Below are 13,067 nucleotides of genomic sequence, written 5' to 3' on the forward strand. Positions count from 1 at the left end.
GGGGCCGTTCATATATACACGCTGCCACCTTAGGACACACTCAGAAGACAACAGAGCGGTCCAACACGTTTAAGACTTGACAAACCAAAGTCCCCTCAAGGATCAATAAAGTAGCTAGTTCTCATCTTAAGACTTGAGGGCTGTGATTAGTAATTGATTGAAGTTGGTTGTGTTTAAGCTGGGTTGGAACAAAAGCCTGCAAGCTTTGAGTTGGCCGACGGCAACAGGCCTCTGGAACACGATACAGTTCAAAACAGTTACTCACTAAGAACATGGTCTTGGCTTCATCTGGAAGGGACACGTCATGGATGCGGATGGCAAAGTGGAAGGTGTTGGTGAGGTGGATGGGCTTGACCACTGGCTCTAGCACACTGTCTCTGATGTGGAACAACGTGACCGTGTGGTCAAACCCCAAATACCTGACACAGAGATGGAGAGGAGAGTTAGTGGAGACGTTTCAAATGTTCCGAAATTGTGTAATAGTGATTGGTTAAAGTAAAAAAAAAAAAAAAATTATCTTTTCACTGGTTAAATAAACTACTTGTCATTGTTATTGGTCAAGGAAACAGAAAAACCTACCCGTCTAGAACTTCAGCTAGGTATGGGATTTCAAGTTTGGAGTAGCTTTTCTCTTTCGCTTTTACTGTTATTTTACCAGAGGACTGGGAAGCTTTTTGAACTTTCGATGCTGGAAATCAAAAAAACAAAACCGTGTCAAAACAGGTTGGAACAAAAAGGCAGAGGTGCAATATGCAGGAAAAATTCCAGAAGGTATGGGGAGTACTGAGTAATATAGCTCACTTACCATCAAAACTAATACTGGCGACTTTGGTGTATCTATGTTCTCCAGCTTTTAGCGTGACGGCCTTGAAGTCTATTGTGATGGCATCGTTTGACGGCGTCGCTCGAACGCTCATTATTTGCACATCTTTTGCTCCGGAATTGAGAAGATGCAAATTCAACTGCTTTGGTCGATCTGTAAAACGTTTCAACAGAAAATATAATAAACAACTAATCAAATCACCCAAGAATCATTTTGAAACGTCCAAATCACTCAAATATTTCACGAAAGCCTGACCCATTGGAGAATGAGGGTATAAACGTGAAGTGAACACAGCATACCTTGTGAGCGTAGCGTTCCAAAGTCCAACATTTCTATTGAGGAGTAGATTCCCGGTGCTGAGGACAAAGACACACAGGATCAGGAGATGTCTCAATCAGCCAGTCACAGATAAAAGTAGAGGTATTATTACTATTGGAAATGTATGGTGAGGCGTTGCTATAGGAAACAAAGTTATTGGAAACGTATGGTGTGAGGCGTTGCTATAGGAAACAACGTTATTGGAAACGTATGGTGTGAGGCGTTGCTATAGGAAACAACGTTATTGGAAACGTATGGTGTGAGGCGTTGCTATTGGAAACGTACCTGAGGTGACCTCCACCTCTACAGGCAAGATGATGAACTCGTCCTGATTGGAGGCGTTTGTTTTGATTCTGATGAAGGCCGTGTGGTTGTCTGCGTCTCTCGACGAGAAACTGGCTCTCATCACCCCCTTCGTCTCAAACGGGGGAATCTCCTGACAACCACACAGGAAGAAAGAACAGAAAAGACATGTTTAGTTCTATTCAGGGGTCAAGTAGTTGCCCAATTAAAACTCCGTTCTGGTCAGGTATTTGTCTCAATTCCAATTGTGTAGAAGTAACAGGATAATAATCTAAAAGCCCCCGACTGTCCTGATCTATACACACCCACAGATGGTGCGTTCCTCCCTGCTGCCCTGTGGGGAGCTCCAGGTGCAGGTCTCCTCCACTAGAGTACATCTCCACTACCTGCAGTGGCTCACTGTGTGGGTTGTGGATGTTTATGAGTGGAGAGAAGCTGCTGTTGACTGGGACTCGGGCCCCGATGAACGGCCGCAGCCTGTAGGGGTTGGGGATGCCCACACCAAACACCTGCAGGGGATAAGACACCAGCAACATAAGACTCATGATCTACAGCAGGGACCTACTTGATCTACAGCAGGGATCTACAGCAGGGACTAAGTGGCAGGCAAGGGAGAAAACCAGCAGAAAATGCAACCCACAAAGGATCCTTATATACAGTGTTCAGAACACACCTCCAGTATACAGACATATTACAGAACTATTAGTATAGTGACACATTATGTAAAACATACACACCTGACATGTAAACACGCCATGATTAATTATTAATATAGATATGACATATGATTCCGTAAACATATGTATTCACACACACCTGATATGTAAACACTCCATGATGCGAGGTATTAATAAATAAAGTATTCTCTACATTTCCTACTACTCGAGCGAGGAAGACCACATCAAACGACGTATTCCCCCCTGGTGGAATTATCTACAGGGAGAGAAGAAGAGAAGGGATGGGATGAATTAACTGGAGAGAAAGAATACGACAATTATCCAATCAAAAGAATGGAATCAAAAGGTCGAGCTACTTTTGGAACTGTAAATGTAACCAACTAATTAAGATCAGTCTTGGGTGTGATAAAGCAGTAAACATGAAGATTCTTGTCATGATGCCATAGATCGTTTTATAAGATACTGGAAGACAGCCAGACACAAACAAATCGGTTTAACAATAAAAATGTTTAAAGACCAGGTGGAAAGAGGGCGTATTTTGCTCCAGCCAACATTCTTCCTTATTTGACTTGATTATCCTGCACTACTCTCAGGACTCAAACATGCTGAGCAGCACAGTCACACCATTCACCATCTCCTCTGCTCAGGAGTGCACTGGATTCAGAGCCATCATGAGTTTTACAATTCAGTTAAAAGGCCCAAGATGGCGGAATGTTTACAGTTGAGCACATGCCTCTTGTTTTTCAAAAAGTACAAAACCAGCACATGATACCCATAACAGCCAGGTCACATGGTCAGACTGACAGGCAGGGGAATCGGAATGGCCGGATAAATGAGCCTCTGTCCACCGACAAACACAGGGCTTATTCTTTCAGCCTTTGAACAAGCCATGCGTATGCCTGTAGAAGAGGAGACAACTCAAAACAGGCGATGTCGGCTGTGTCCCAAACCAAAAGGAAGCTAGCTGCCTACCTGCCTGCTCCAAAAGGACCTACATTTGTAGGTAGAACATTCCTCAGTAGGTAACTGACATTTAAGATGAAATTCGTAGGCAGCATTTTAAGGTGCCTTGGGATTGTGACACGCCAATTTTGACGTCCTGCCTTGAAATGCTGCCTCAAAAAACTGCATCTTGTGGAATGGGACACAGCCATAGGGTTATACGTATTAGCTACTCACCCTGTTTTGAAAGAATGATGCATGAAAATGTGCAGTTGTTGCTGATATAGATATCAAGCTTATTTCCTCTGCACTAGGATTGTGCAAATAAACTTTCTCCATTTTTGGCATTCCAACAGGCCTGGGAACAGGAAGAGAAACAATGTTGTGAAAGCAGTCGCACAAACATATAGCTGTCGCACCAACATATAGCTGTCTGAAACACAGCCGTCAGAAACATATAGGCCTAATGGGGTTAAATGGAGTCTCAAAGAAAATCTGTTTTATTTCCATTTCCTTGGCTCTCCTAACGGATGTTGATAAAACGATCATGCTCCAGGAGGCCTCTTATCTTAACTGTGGAAATACCCAGCAGATAAGAGCACGTTTAAAACGTATCAATGCCAAGTTGTCAAATGATCTGAGAGGGTGATGCACAGAATGTAAATCTCAACAAAGTGACAGGAAGAAAATAAACAGAATAGTTGAATTTGTCCCATTTCACACATGTACAAGTCTGTATTATCAAATTGTATTGGTCGCATACACATCTAGCAGATGTTATTGCGGGTGTAGCGAAACGCTTTTTAAACTAGGGCTGAGCGATATGGCCAAAATATCATGGTATTTTTACATTTTTGATGGTATTTTATGTTTTTTTGATTAATAAAAGTTCTCCATTTGCTTTATGAGTAGTGCGTGACCCTACGGTGGCAACACATATATTCTAAATGATTTCAATGGGTCTTTCTCCATTCTGATTGTTTTATCCTGTTCTAGTCAACTTCAACCTAAAAAAAATCCATCAATTTCCGCATTTCCTGCACTCCTTTGAGATAATTTCCACACTGCCTTGATATGGGCAAAAATACTAGGCCTTATTTTTAACCAGATGTTGCAATTGTGATTTAGATCAAAACACTTGGGTGAACTTTTGGAATCATGGAAATAGAATGTTTATTATAATTCTATAGTTAGAATATAAATAATAGTGGGCACTTTGAATACAGTGTTGTTTGACATGACAAAAATTGAAAATGCCATGGACGAGTTATTGTGACAGGGTAGGAACCAAAGTGATGTTCAGTGTTTCATAGGGGACCCTATAATCTTTGGCTACATTAAATCTTTATTCATATAGCCAACATATTCATGCTTTGCCTATTCCTCTTTGATTTAGAAGATACTGTTGCACAAACAACATGCTGATTTAAGCCTCCACCAGTACTGGTATCAGGCTGTATTAGCTAGCTACATTTGATCTGACTCAGTACTTTTATTAGCTGGCTAACACGATTTAGCTTAAGTTGCTAAGAAAATACAAACTAGCTGTTTGCAGATGTAAGAAACAAACGAATAATGTAATTATAGAACGCTTGTAGATTTATATTAAGATCAAAGTGGCAACATTGTTGTCATCAACATTGTTGCATATGCTGCGTTGACCATGCAGACTGAACGAAAGTGTCGCGGTCAAGCAACAACAAATGCGCTCCTTGAGTGACAGGGGGTGGGACTAGGTCTGTGTGGAAAGCAGCATGGAGAGAGAGAGAGAGAGAGAGGACTCAAGTAGAGGAGTAAACTATAAAAATGGACGTTACACACGGCATATCACATTTAACAAACCAAACATTCAAATACAGTTATAGAAGGTAAAGTAAAAACCCAAACCGGTCCATGCATAAATACCGGTATATGGGAAAATACGGTCTACCGCCCAGCCCTATGTTAAACACGTGTGAATTGGAAATGTGTTTTTGTTACATAACCCAACTCTCCCTGAGACACCCTCGGAGAATGGGGTGAGACACCGTCGGCGAGTGGGGTCACGGCCAGGGTCTGCCATTATCAACGGCGACCCAGGAGCAATTAGAGTTAAGTGCCTTGCTCAAGGGCACACTGACAGATGGTTCACCTTGTTGGCTTGGGGATTCGAACTAGCTACCTTCACAGTTACTGGCCCAACGCTCTAAGCGCTAGGTTACTTGCAGGTGTATCTGTAGCTAGAGGAAGTTAACTCACTGTTCATGGAAGTCCAGCATTGGCGGCTCAAAGCGTATGGGCCTGCTGTTCCCTCTCTGTAAGGGTGAACTGTGGGAGAAAAAAGAGGAACCATAGTGAGGAAGAGAAGGGAAACAAGGACAGCTTTTCATCCATGCTGCAGTCCTACTTCCTATTGCCTAACGCTCATGTTCCAGGAGGAGTGTTTGTGTGTGTAACGCAAATCATGTTAACATGTAAAAGTTCAGGGCAACCGCCAAAACAAGTCAGGAAACCTGCCAAACCTGCTTTGCAAAAACAAGTGATCTACTGCAAGGTTGCTTCCCCTATATAATTTTGACTGACTATGACTACATATTGTAATTTCCCTAAAAAAATAGTTTTTGCAAAGATAATTGAAGTCAGAGATATGCATTAAACAGATGTGTCATTGCATGTGTATTCAGCTCAGACAAACAAGATCTTTCCATGAGAAACAAGGCACCCAAAAGGGAAACCGCTCCCTGCACACGCCACAGACAGTATGACTTCACTGAACAACACGTATAAGCCGACAGCACACAGGCAAGCCATAAAAAGGTGTCACTGTGGATCCATGACCAATGTTATGCAACGTCAGGAACTCATTTGCTTCTTAAGTAGGAGTGCAACAAGGAATATATGTTTTTATTATTCCTTGGTTTCCAAGGCCTACACTTGGAATACAAATGAACTCTATGAAGTCATAGTTGTACATTAGAACTTAGTTGTGCTACTACTGTGGTCTTGTGTGCTCTAAGAGAGCAAGGCGGAAAAGAACTGCACATGCTCTTAATGTCGCTATGGGAGATTGACCTTCAGCTGGGTAAATCACACACACCCCTCTGTCTATGTGTGTGTTTGTGTGTTTACAGAGCTCTACAACCAACCAGACCTCTCCCAGAATGACTCCTCCACTCCTGCATTTTGCAGCGTTTATAACTGCGTTTGAACATACATTTACAGGTGGCGAACAATGCAGACGGTGTTCAACTTATATTAATTGTAGATTACATTATAAATAATATGAACAGAGGTAGATTCCCTATAGCTTTAGAGTACAAACAAAGCCACATCATGCGTTGTTTAAATGGTCATAATGGGCCACTGACTGACTGAAAAAGGCCCCTGTGTAACAGCCAATCAATCACTCTAAATTCTTGAGGTTTCAAAATGCAAATATTAAGACATTGCTTTTCTGCGTGGCGTGCATTGGCCAACTTCTGATGTAGACTGAATGCTTAAAAAAAAACTATGTCAGCAGATAGATGGGACGCTTGGCGGTGTTAGTTCGCCGTGGGTGGAGGAGAGGTGCGAAGTTTAGCCTATAAAAAAAGATGCATCGTCAGTCAGCATCGTGACTAAAAAGCCACAAGCCATTTCCTGTTCCAACTAAGCAACTGAACAACTCAAAAGTCTCTTCTGAATATTATAGACTTTGTCTAGAGAACTTTAAACCTGCTGAATGCTGGCCAGGGGATAAAGTGAATCTGATAATGAATCTTCTGCATATGGTAGAGAAATGTAAAAGAAACCTAAATGATACTGGCTGCTAGCCAGAAGAGGTGGAACCATGATAAAGACACCTATTGCATTATATATAATAACTGGTGTGACGCCTAAGCAATGGAAAGACAAAAATTAAACAGAGAAAGGTTAATAAAATTAAGAAAACAGATTAACCATGTGTTACTAAATCTAATCTTGGCTTCAACACGATGCTGACTAGACAATGAATAACTACTATTTACAAGCTGAACACAACTCGTCATCTGGAGAGGAAATACACAAGCCGCGGTGTTATTTCATGCTTTTGGTGGTCAATCAGTCCTTGGTGTTGTGGACAGAAACCTCAAGTCAAAGTGAAAGGAAAATTTCCAGGCTTGCATATTTAACTTGTCTAGTTAAATAAAGGTTAAATAAAAGTTAACCATGGGGGCTCTTTCAACTGAATCGAAACTGATCTAAATAGCCAAAGCAGAACTTTGCTAAATTGCTAAATCTGTAGTGCTGGAAAAGTTGTGTCTTGATAAACCATTTGTGAGATAATCTTCAGAGACTGATGACGAAGTGCAAACACGGCATCTCAGCTGTTAGAAACAGTAGACCAGACACTCCGGTGTGTAATAGAACAGGCACCTGCAGCCGTACCAGACAATAACCACAACATAAGGCTCTTCTGAGCACCGCCTGCATCCTCATACACACATGCTGCCCTGGAGTCAGGACATTAACCTTCATAATCAAGTCAGACTTTAAAAAGGCACATGCATACAATAACTAACAGCGTACATTTTCGCTACAAAATCCATTCACCACCTTGCTTTTCCATTTGTATTGATCTCTCAATTGAATTCCTTGCTCTTCAAGCAATTCACTTTATGCAGAGAGACCCTTCAGTGCCATTCCATTTCATTTTGTAATTAAATGAATTTCTATACCTTTGAGACATCACTTCCTTCAACTAGGTTATACCAACTTCCTCCAATCTAAGCACTGGTTTAAGCCAACACTTCTAGATAAGAGAGCTATAAACGTAATTGCCCTTAGGGATGTTTACACAAACAATGGAGAGGAATCAAGTCAACTAAGAGGACAAAGGTGAACAGAGAGGGAGGCGTGAGGGGACTCCATTGGCATCGATATGAGCTGTTGCTATTAGGGTCTATCAGAATGAATACATAAAAATAAAATGCAACATGTAAAAAAAAAAAAAAAGTGTTGGTCCCCATGTTTCATGAAATGAAATAAAAGATCCCAGAAATGTTCCATACGCACAAAAAGCTTATTTCTTTCAAATTGTGTGCACAAATTAGTTTACATCCCTGTTAGTGAGCATTTCTCCTTTGCCAAAATATTCCATCCACCTGACGTATATCAAGAACCTCATTAAACAGAATGATCATTACACAGGTGCACCTTGTGCTGGGGACAATAAAAGGCCACTCTAAAACGTGTAGTTTTGTCACATAACACCCCAGACGTCTCAAGTTGAGGGAGCATGCAATTGGCATGCTGACTGCAGGAATGTCCACCAGAGCTGTTGCCAGAGAATTTAATGTTAATTTCTCTACCATAAGCGGTCTCCAACGTCGTTTTAAAGAATTTGGCAGTACGTCCAACAGGCCTCACAACTTAATTCCCAGTCTGGTGAAATCCATATATTTGGGCCAAATCAATTTATTTCAATTGACCGATTTCCTTAAATGAACTGTAAGTCAGTAAAATCTGAATGTTGTGTTGTTCCATTGTCATATAATTGGTACATTAACTATCAACATAGGATTAAAAATAGTTATCCAGACTGCATTTTGGCAACGTGTGTGTGAGAGAGAGACACACACACACACACACACACACACACACACACACACACACACACACACACACACACACACACAGAGAACCAGTCAAAAGTTGACACACCTACTCATTCCACCTACTCAACAGGTGTGCCTTGTTAAAAGTTCATTTGTGGAATTTATTTCCTTCTTAATGCATTTGAGACAATCAGTTGTGTTGTAACAAGGTAGGGGTGGTATACAGAAGATAGCCCTATTTGGTAAAAGACCAAGTCCATATTATGGCAAGAACAGCTCAAAAAAGCAAAGAGAAATGACAGTCCATCATTACTTTAAGACATGAAGGTCAGTCAATCCGTAAAATGTCAAGAACTTTGAACGTTTCTTCAAGTGCAGTCGCAAAAACCATCAAGCGCTATGATGGAACTGGCTCTCATGAGGACCGCCACAGGAAAGGAAGACACAGAGTTACCTCTGCTGCAGAGGATAAATTCATTAGCGTTAACTGCACCTCAGATTGCAGTCCAAATAAATGCTTCACAGAATTCAAGTAACAGACATCTCAACATCAATTGTTCAGAGGAGACTGCGTGAAGCAGGCCTTCATGGTCAAATTTCTGCAAAGAAACCACTACTAAAGGACATCAACAAGAAGCGACTCTCTTGGGCCAAAAAACACAAGCAATGGACATTAGACCGCAATGTCTCTGTGAGACGCAAAGTAGGTGAACGGATGATCTCTGCATATGTGGTTCCCACCTTGAAGCATGGAGGTGGTGGTGTGATGGTGCTTTGTTGGCGACACTGATTTATTTAGAATTCAAGACACACTTAACCAGCATCTCTACCACAGCATTCTGCAGCAATACGACATCCCATCTGGTTTGCGCTTAGTGGGACTATCATTTGTTTTTCAACAGGACAATGACCTAAAACACACCTCCAGGCTGTATAAGGGCTATTTGACCAAGAAGGAGAGTGATGGTGCTGCATCAGATGACCTGGCCTCCACAATTATTCTACAATGTAGAAAATAGTAAATACTGAGGAGAGATCCCGCTGTGAAACTTACTAAAACTCACATGATCCCATCCACCATAATAGTCTCTGTTAGTTTCAGAGCAGATGAAGGAGAGTGATAAAGGTGGAGTAAGACACTTTCAGACCAAATAGATTCATGTGAAGGAGCCACTAAAGCCCTGGAGAGAAGCACTCAAACATCCTAACCAAGGCCTGTGCTTTGGCTATTTTTAAACGAATAGATTTTTACACCTAAACAGACCTAGGGCACACACACAACGTCATGGGAAAGAAACCCTGCTGATGTTGACAATCGCCACGATGACGTGCTGCACTGTGGCCTTCCATCCCATCCATGTTTTCTGATGTGGTTCTCATGATGATCTGACCGACTTATTATGTCACGCCACAAGTAGATTTGCCTGATGGGCGTGTGCCGCCTGATGGGCGTGTGCCGCCGGTGTGGAGTGCACTGTGCAGATTGAGTTAGTTTGTGACCCTAGCACAGAAACACACAGATTGCCAAACAATCCCTGGAAGCCTGTTAGGTTCACCTGTGTGTGTGTTTACTTAAGGAAAGAGACAGGCCTCTGATCTGGAGAAACCTCATTGGCTGAGGGTGACGGTTAACCTGGCCTGAGGAATGCAAGGCAGGACACACTGATTATTCAAGAGGATTAACATGTTTCAGACCGGTTCTTCTAAATGCCACCAAGGTTAAGTGTAGCGAACTGCCACCTAGTTTGGCTGAAAGCTTCATATCCGAGGTATAAAAGGGGGAACGTATTCACAGGGTGAGACTTTATGGAATCCACTTCTCTTTTTTAACGATGATGTCTGTCCACATGCTATGTAAACCCAGTCCCCTCCCGATGTGATCCTAACACTGCCTTGATGCAGGGGGGCTCTGATTGAGCCTCCTGAAAACTCTTAACATCCCTCCTGTCTCCATAGTGTCTAGGACACACACCGACCCACACCCTCCCGTTGTCTACCTCCAGTGAAACCCAGCAGCCAGCCAACTAGCCCCACCTCCAAGAGCATGACTATGTTGATGGAAATGAGAATAAGGTGTGGCAAACGGAGGATCAGTCTCCTACGAAGCCAAGCCGCTACATATGGAATTGGCTAGCAGCCATAAAAACTCAGGCATAGATAAGCTGAGTAGAGATGTGATTCTAATGCCAGGGTTTACCATCCCATTTAGAGTCTATCTAGGTACGACTGGTGTTACATAAGGACGTTTAATGAATTAAGTGTTTACAGTCATTGTGGCCTGCAACAACAAATATGGTTCTCTCAGAGACAGTCATACGTGCATTCAAAGATAATAAAAAAATATACATCATACCTTTTTTGATGATATGAACCCAGGTGAAGGTCAGGCTCTATCTGTAAAACAAAGAAAAATCAATTTCAGGTAACCATCAGATGAGCACCAGGCGATCTTCATAGCTCTAGTCTGACATGACACGGCTCAAAATGTAGGAACAAAAAGAAAGTTATCCCACTCCTAATGATATCATCAGAACAAACAAACCAGGTCTAGATGCAGAAAGTCGTAGGCAAATAAGAAAGTAAGACGTGCTGGTGCATGCAAATTTGAGCAGTACTGACATGATGATGTAATTTTCTAAAATGTTATAACAGCAGTCAAACAGAAGTGTTTCCACCAAAGGCCTTGTCTGACACCCATCAATTGAACCCAAACCTGGTGCCCAATTTGCATTGGATTCAGAACGTGCTGTATTAACTCTATATCCACCTCACTGCTAATTGAAAAATCAGATTTTGCACTACAGTGATTCAAGCATCAAAACCAGCAAAAACTTAACGTCTCTGTCTATGGACCTCCTTCAATCAAACCGGCCTTTGCCATGTTTATACATCATCTCTATTTACATAACTACTGCCCTTGTTCATCTAGGACCATTTAACCTGTGAAGTGGTGGCAGTTTACCTGTTGTTTCTTACCATTACCTCAACTTTTGTGCAATTCTAGGCCTATTTGACCATAGATAAAGAGGGGATGTTTATCTACTATGCCAACACTCCACAGGGGGGTTTAAATGAGTTGAGCCCTCAACTGCTCTGTTAAGGCCAATCAGCACAGGCAGGCGTGGTGCTCAGGTGAACAGTAGTGGAGAGAGGAGGGGTGACTGACTTTCAGAGCAGTGACATGTGGGATGGACAGTGGATACAAAGATGTGCTGACCCCGCCAGGCCGACCAGAGCTAGCTAGCCTCTATAAACAGTGACATGTTTGTAAACTGTGATATCTGGGTAGTATAACTGTCAATAATGTCCTTTTGGACATCTCACAAGTCCTGGCTGTGGTTTGTCTCATCTGAAAACAGTGAACAGCACACGACCAAGGACACCCGATAAAGGCTAACCACAGACTAAGTGGGTAAAAATACATATAGCAGAGAAAGTGATAGTTACAGCTTTAAGAAGATACTGATCTCATCTTAATTTTTACAGGGATTATACTTGATTTCACAGGCTGCTATTCACCTCGTGTTTACTGAGTAACTACATAGTAGCGTGATAGTGTGTTCAGCTGTGCATGTTGTATAGGGAGGGTCATGTGCCTGTCTGTGGTCGCTAGGAGGGGAGTGTAAGGAAAGTGTCTTACCTGCAAGAGGCCTCCCTCACCAAAGTGAAGTACCTCTAAGATTGTGTCTGATTGGATGAATGCTGTGGAGACAATTTGTCAACAGTTATTAAAAGACCCCCCATAATTACATTCTGCAGGAAGTTGCAGAGTTGACTTGACAACCGTAAACACAGCAGAAAACAGATGAAAATATCCATGTCTCTGTTATTGGTAGGGTGTGTTAAGTGTGCATATAGGTCACCATTTTCAGTGCATTCCTTAAACATGTCATGATTATGTTCAGCAATGCAGGAAACAGCCATACTTTAGACAGGAAGCATTTCAACTGTGGCATTTAAACTCAACCCACCACTGCTTCACACATTGAAACTGCTGGTGGAAACAGTTCTCCTTTTCACCCTAGCTATAGGCTACATTTTTCTTTTTCAAAGTTACAGTTCATTGGATATGGAAGGTGTACTAGCAAACGAATGCTTCCCTAAACAACTGTAGCCATCTAGCTAGCTACTGTGTTGTTTATCCTAGTGAGAAATGGGCTTAATTCTGACTGTATGAAACATAACGTTACTAGGATAGCTAGCTAGATAGTGGTTTGCTTTGCTAATAAGCTAAGAAAAAACGCTAACCTGCTAAATGAACACACCTATGATGAGTAAGCATGTCGTTGCACTGTACTCCAGTCCATGATGTATATAATGTGTAGCTTATATATAAATGACAAATCAATTAACTTGAACTTGTCGGTCTTGACAAACTAAAAATGGCACTTATTTCCTGGTTTAAAATAACAGCTAAACCAGTGTGACAAGCACTAACGTTAGCTACGT

The 13,067-nt window shown here is 41.9% G+C and overlaps 1 protein-coding gene across 2 annotated transcripts in view; it reads right to left on the reverse strand.

The window, feature by feature from the left end:
• Positions 1 to 13,067, reverse strand: part of LOC115196388 (transmembrane protein 131-like) — a 34,290-nt gene that overhangs the window by 20,559 nt on the left and 664 nt on the right. For both annotated transcript variants that reach the window (XM_029757173.1, XM_029757172.1), the window contains exons 2-12: positions 12,259 to 12,320; positions 10,972 to 11,012; positions 5,302 to 5,370; positions 3,301 to 3,421; positions 2,261 to 2,377; positions 1,750 to 1,953; positions 1,427 to 1,577; positions 1,123 to 1,179; positions 806 to 976; positions 580 to 688; positions 266 to 419 (exon numbers count right to left, since the gene is read on the reverse strand). In XM_029757173.1, the coding sequence (XP_029613033.1) occupies positions 266 to 419; positions 580 to 688; positions 806 to 976; positions 1,123 to 1,179; positions 1,427 to 1,577; positions 1,750 to 1,953; positions 2,261 to 2,377; positions 3,301 to 3,421; positions 5,302 to 5,370; positions 10,972 to 11,012; positions 12,259 to 12,320 (1,256 nt within the window). The remainder of the gene's footprint in view (positions 1 to 265; positions 420 to 579; positions 689 to 805; positions 977 to 1,122; positions 1,180 to 1,426; positions 1,578 to 1,749; positions 1,954 to 2,260; positions 2,378 to 3,300; positions 3,422 to 5,301; positions 5,371 to 10,971; positions 11,013 to 12,258; positions 12,321 to 13,067) is intronic.

Source organism: Salmo trutta, chromosome 6, assembly GCF_901001165.1.
Source record: "Salmo trutta chromosome 6, fSalTru1.1, whole genome shotgun sequence".
NCBI lineage: Eukaryota > Metazoa > Chordata > Actinopteri > Salmoniformes > Salmonidae > Salmo > Salmo trutta.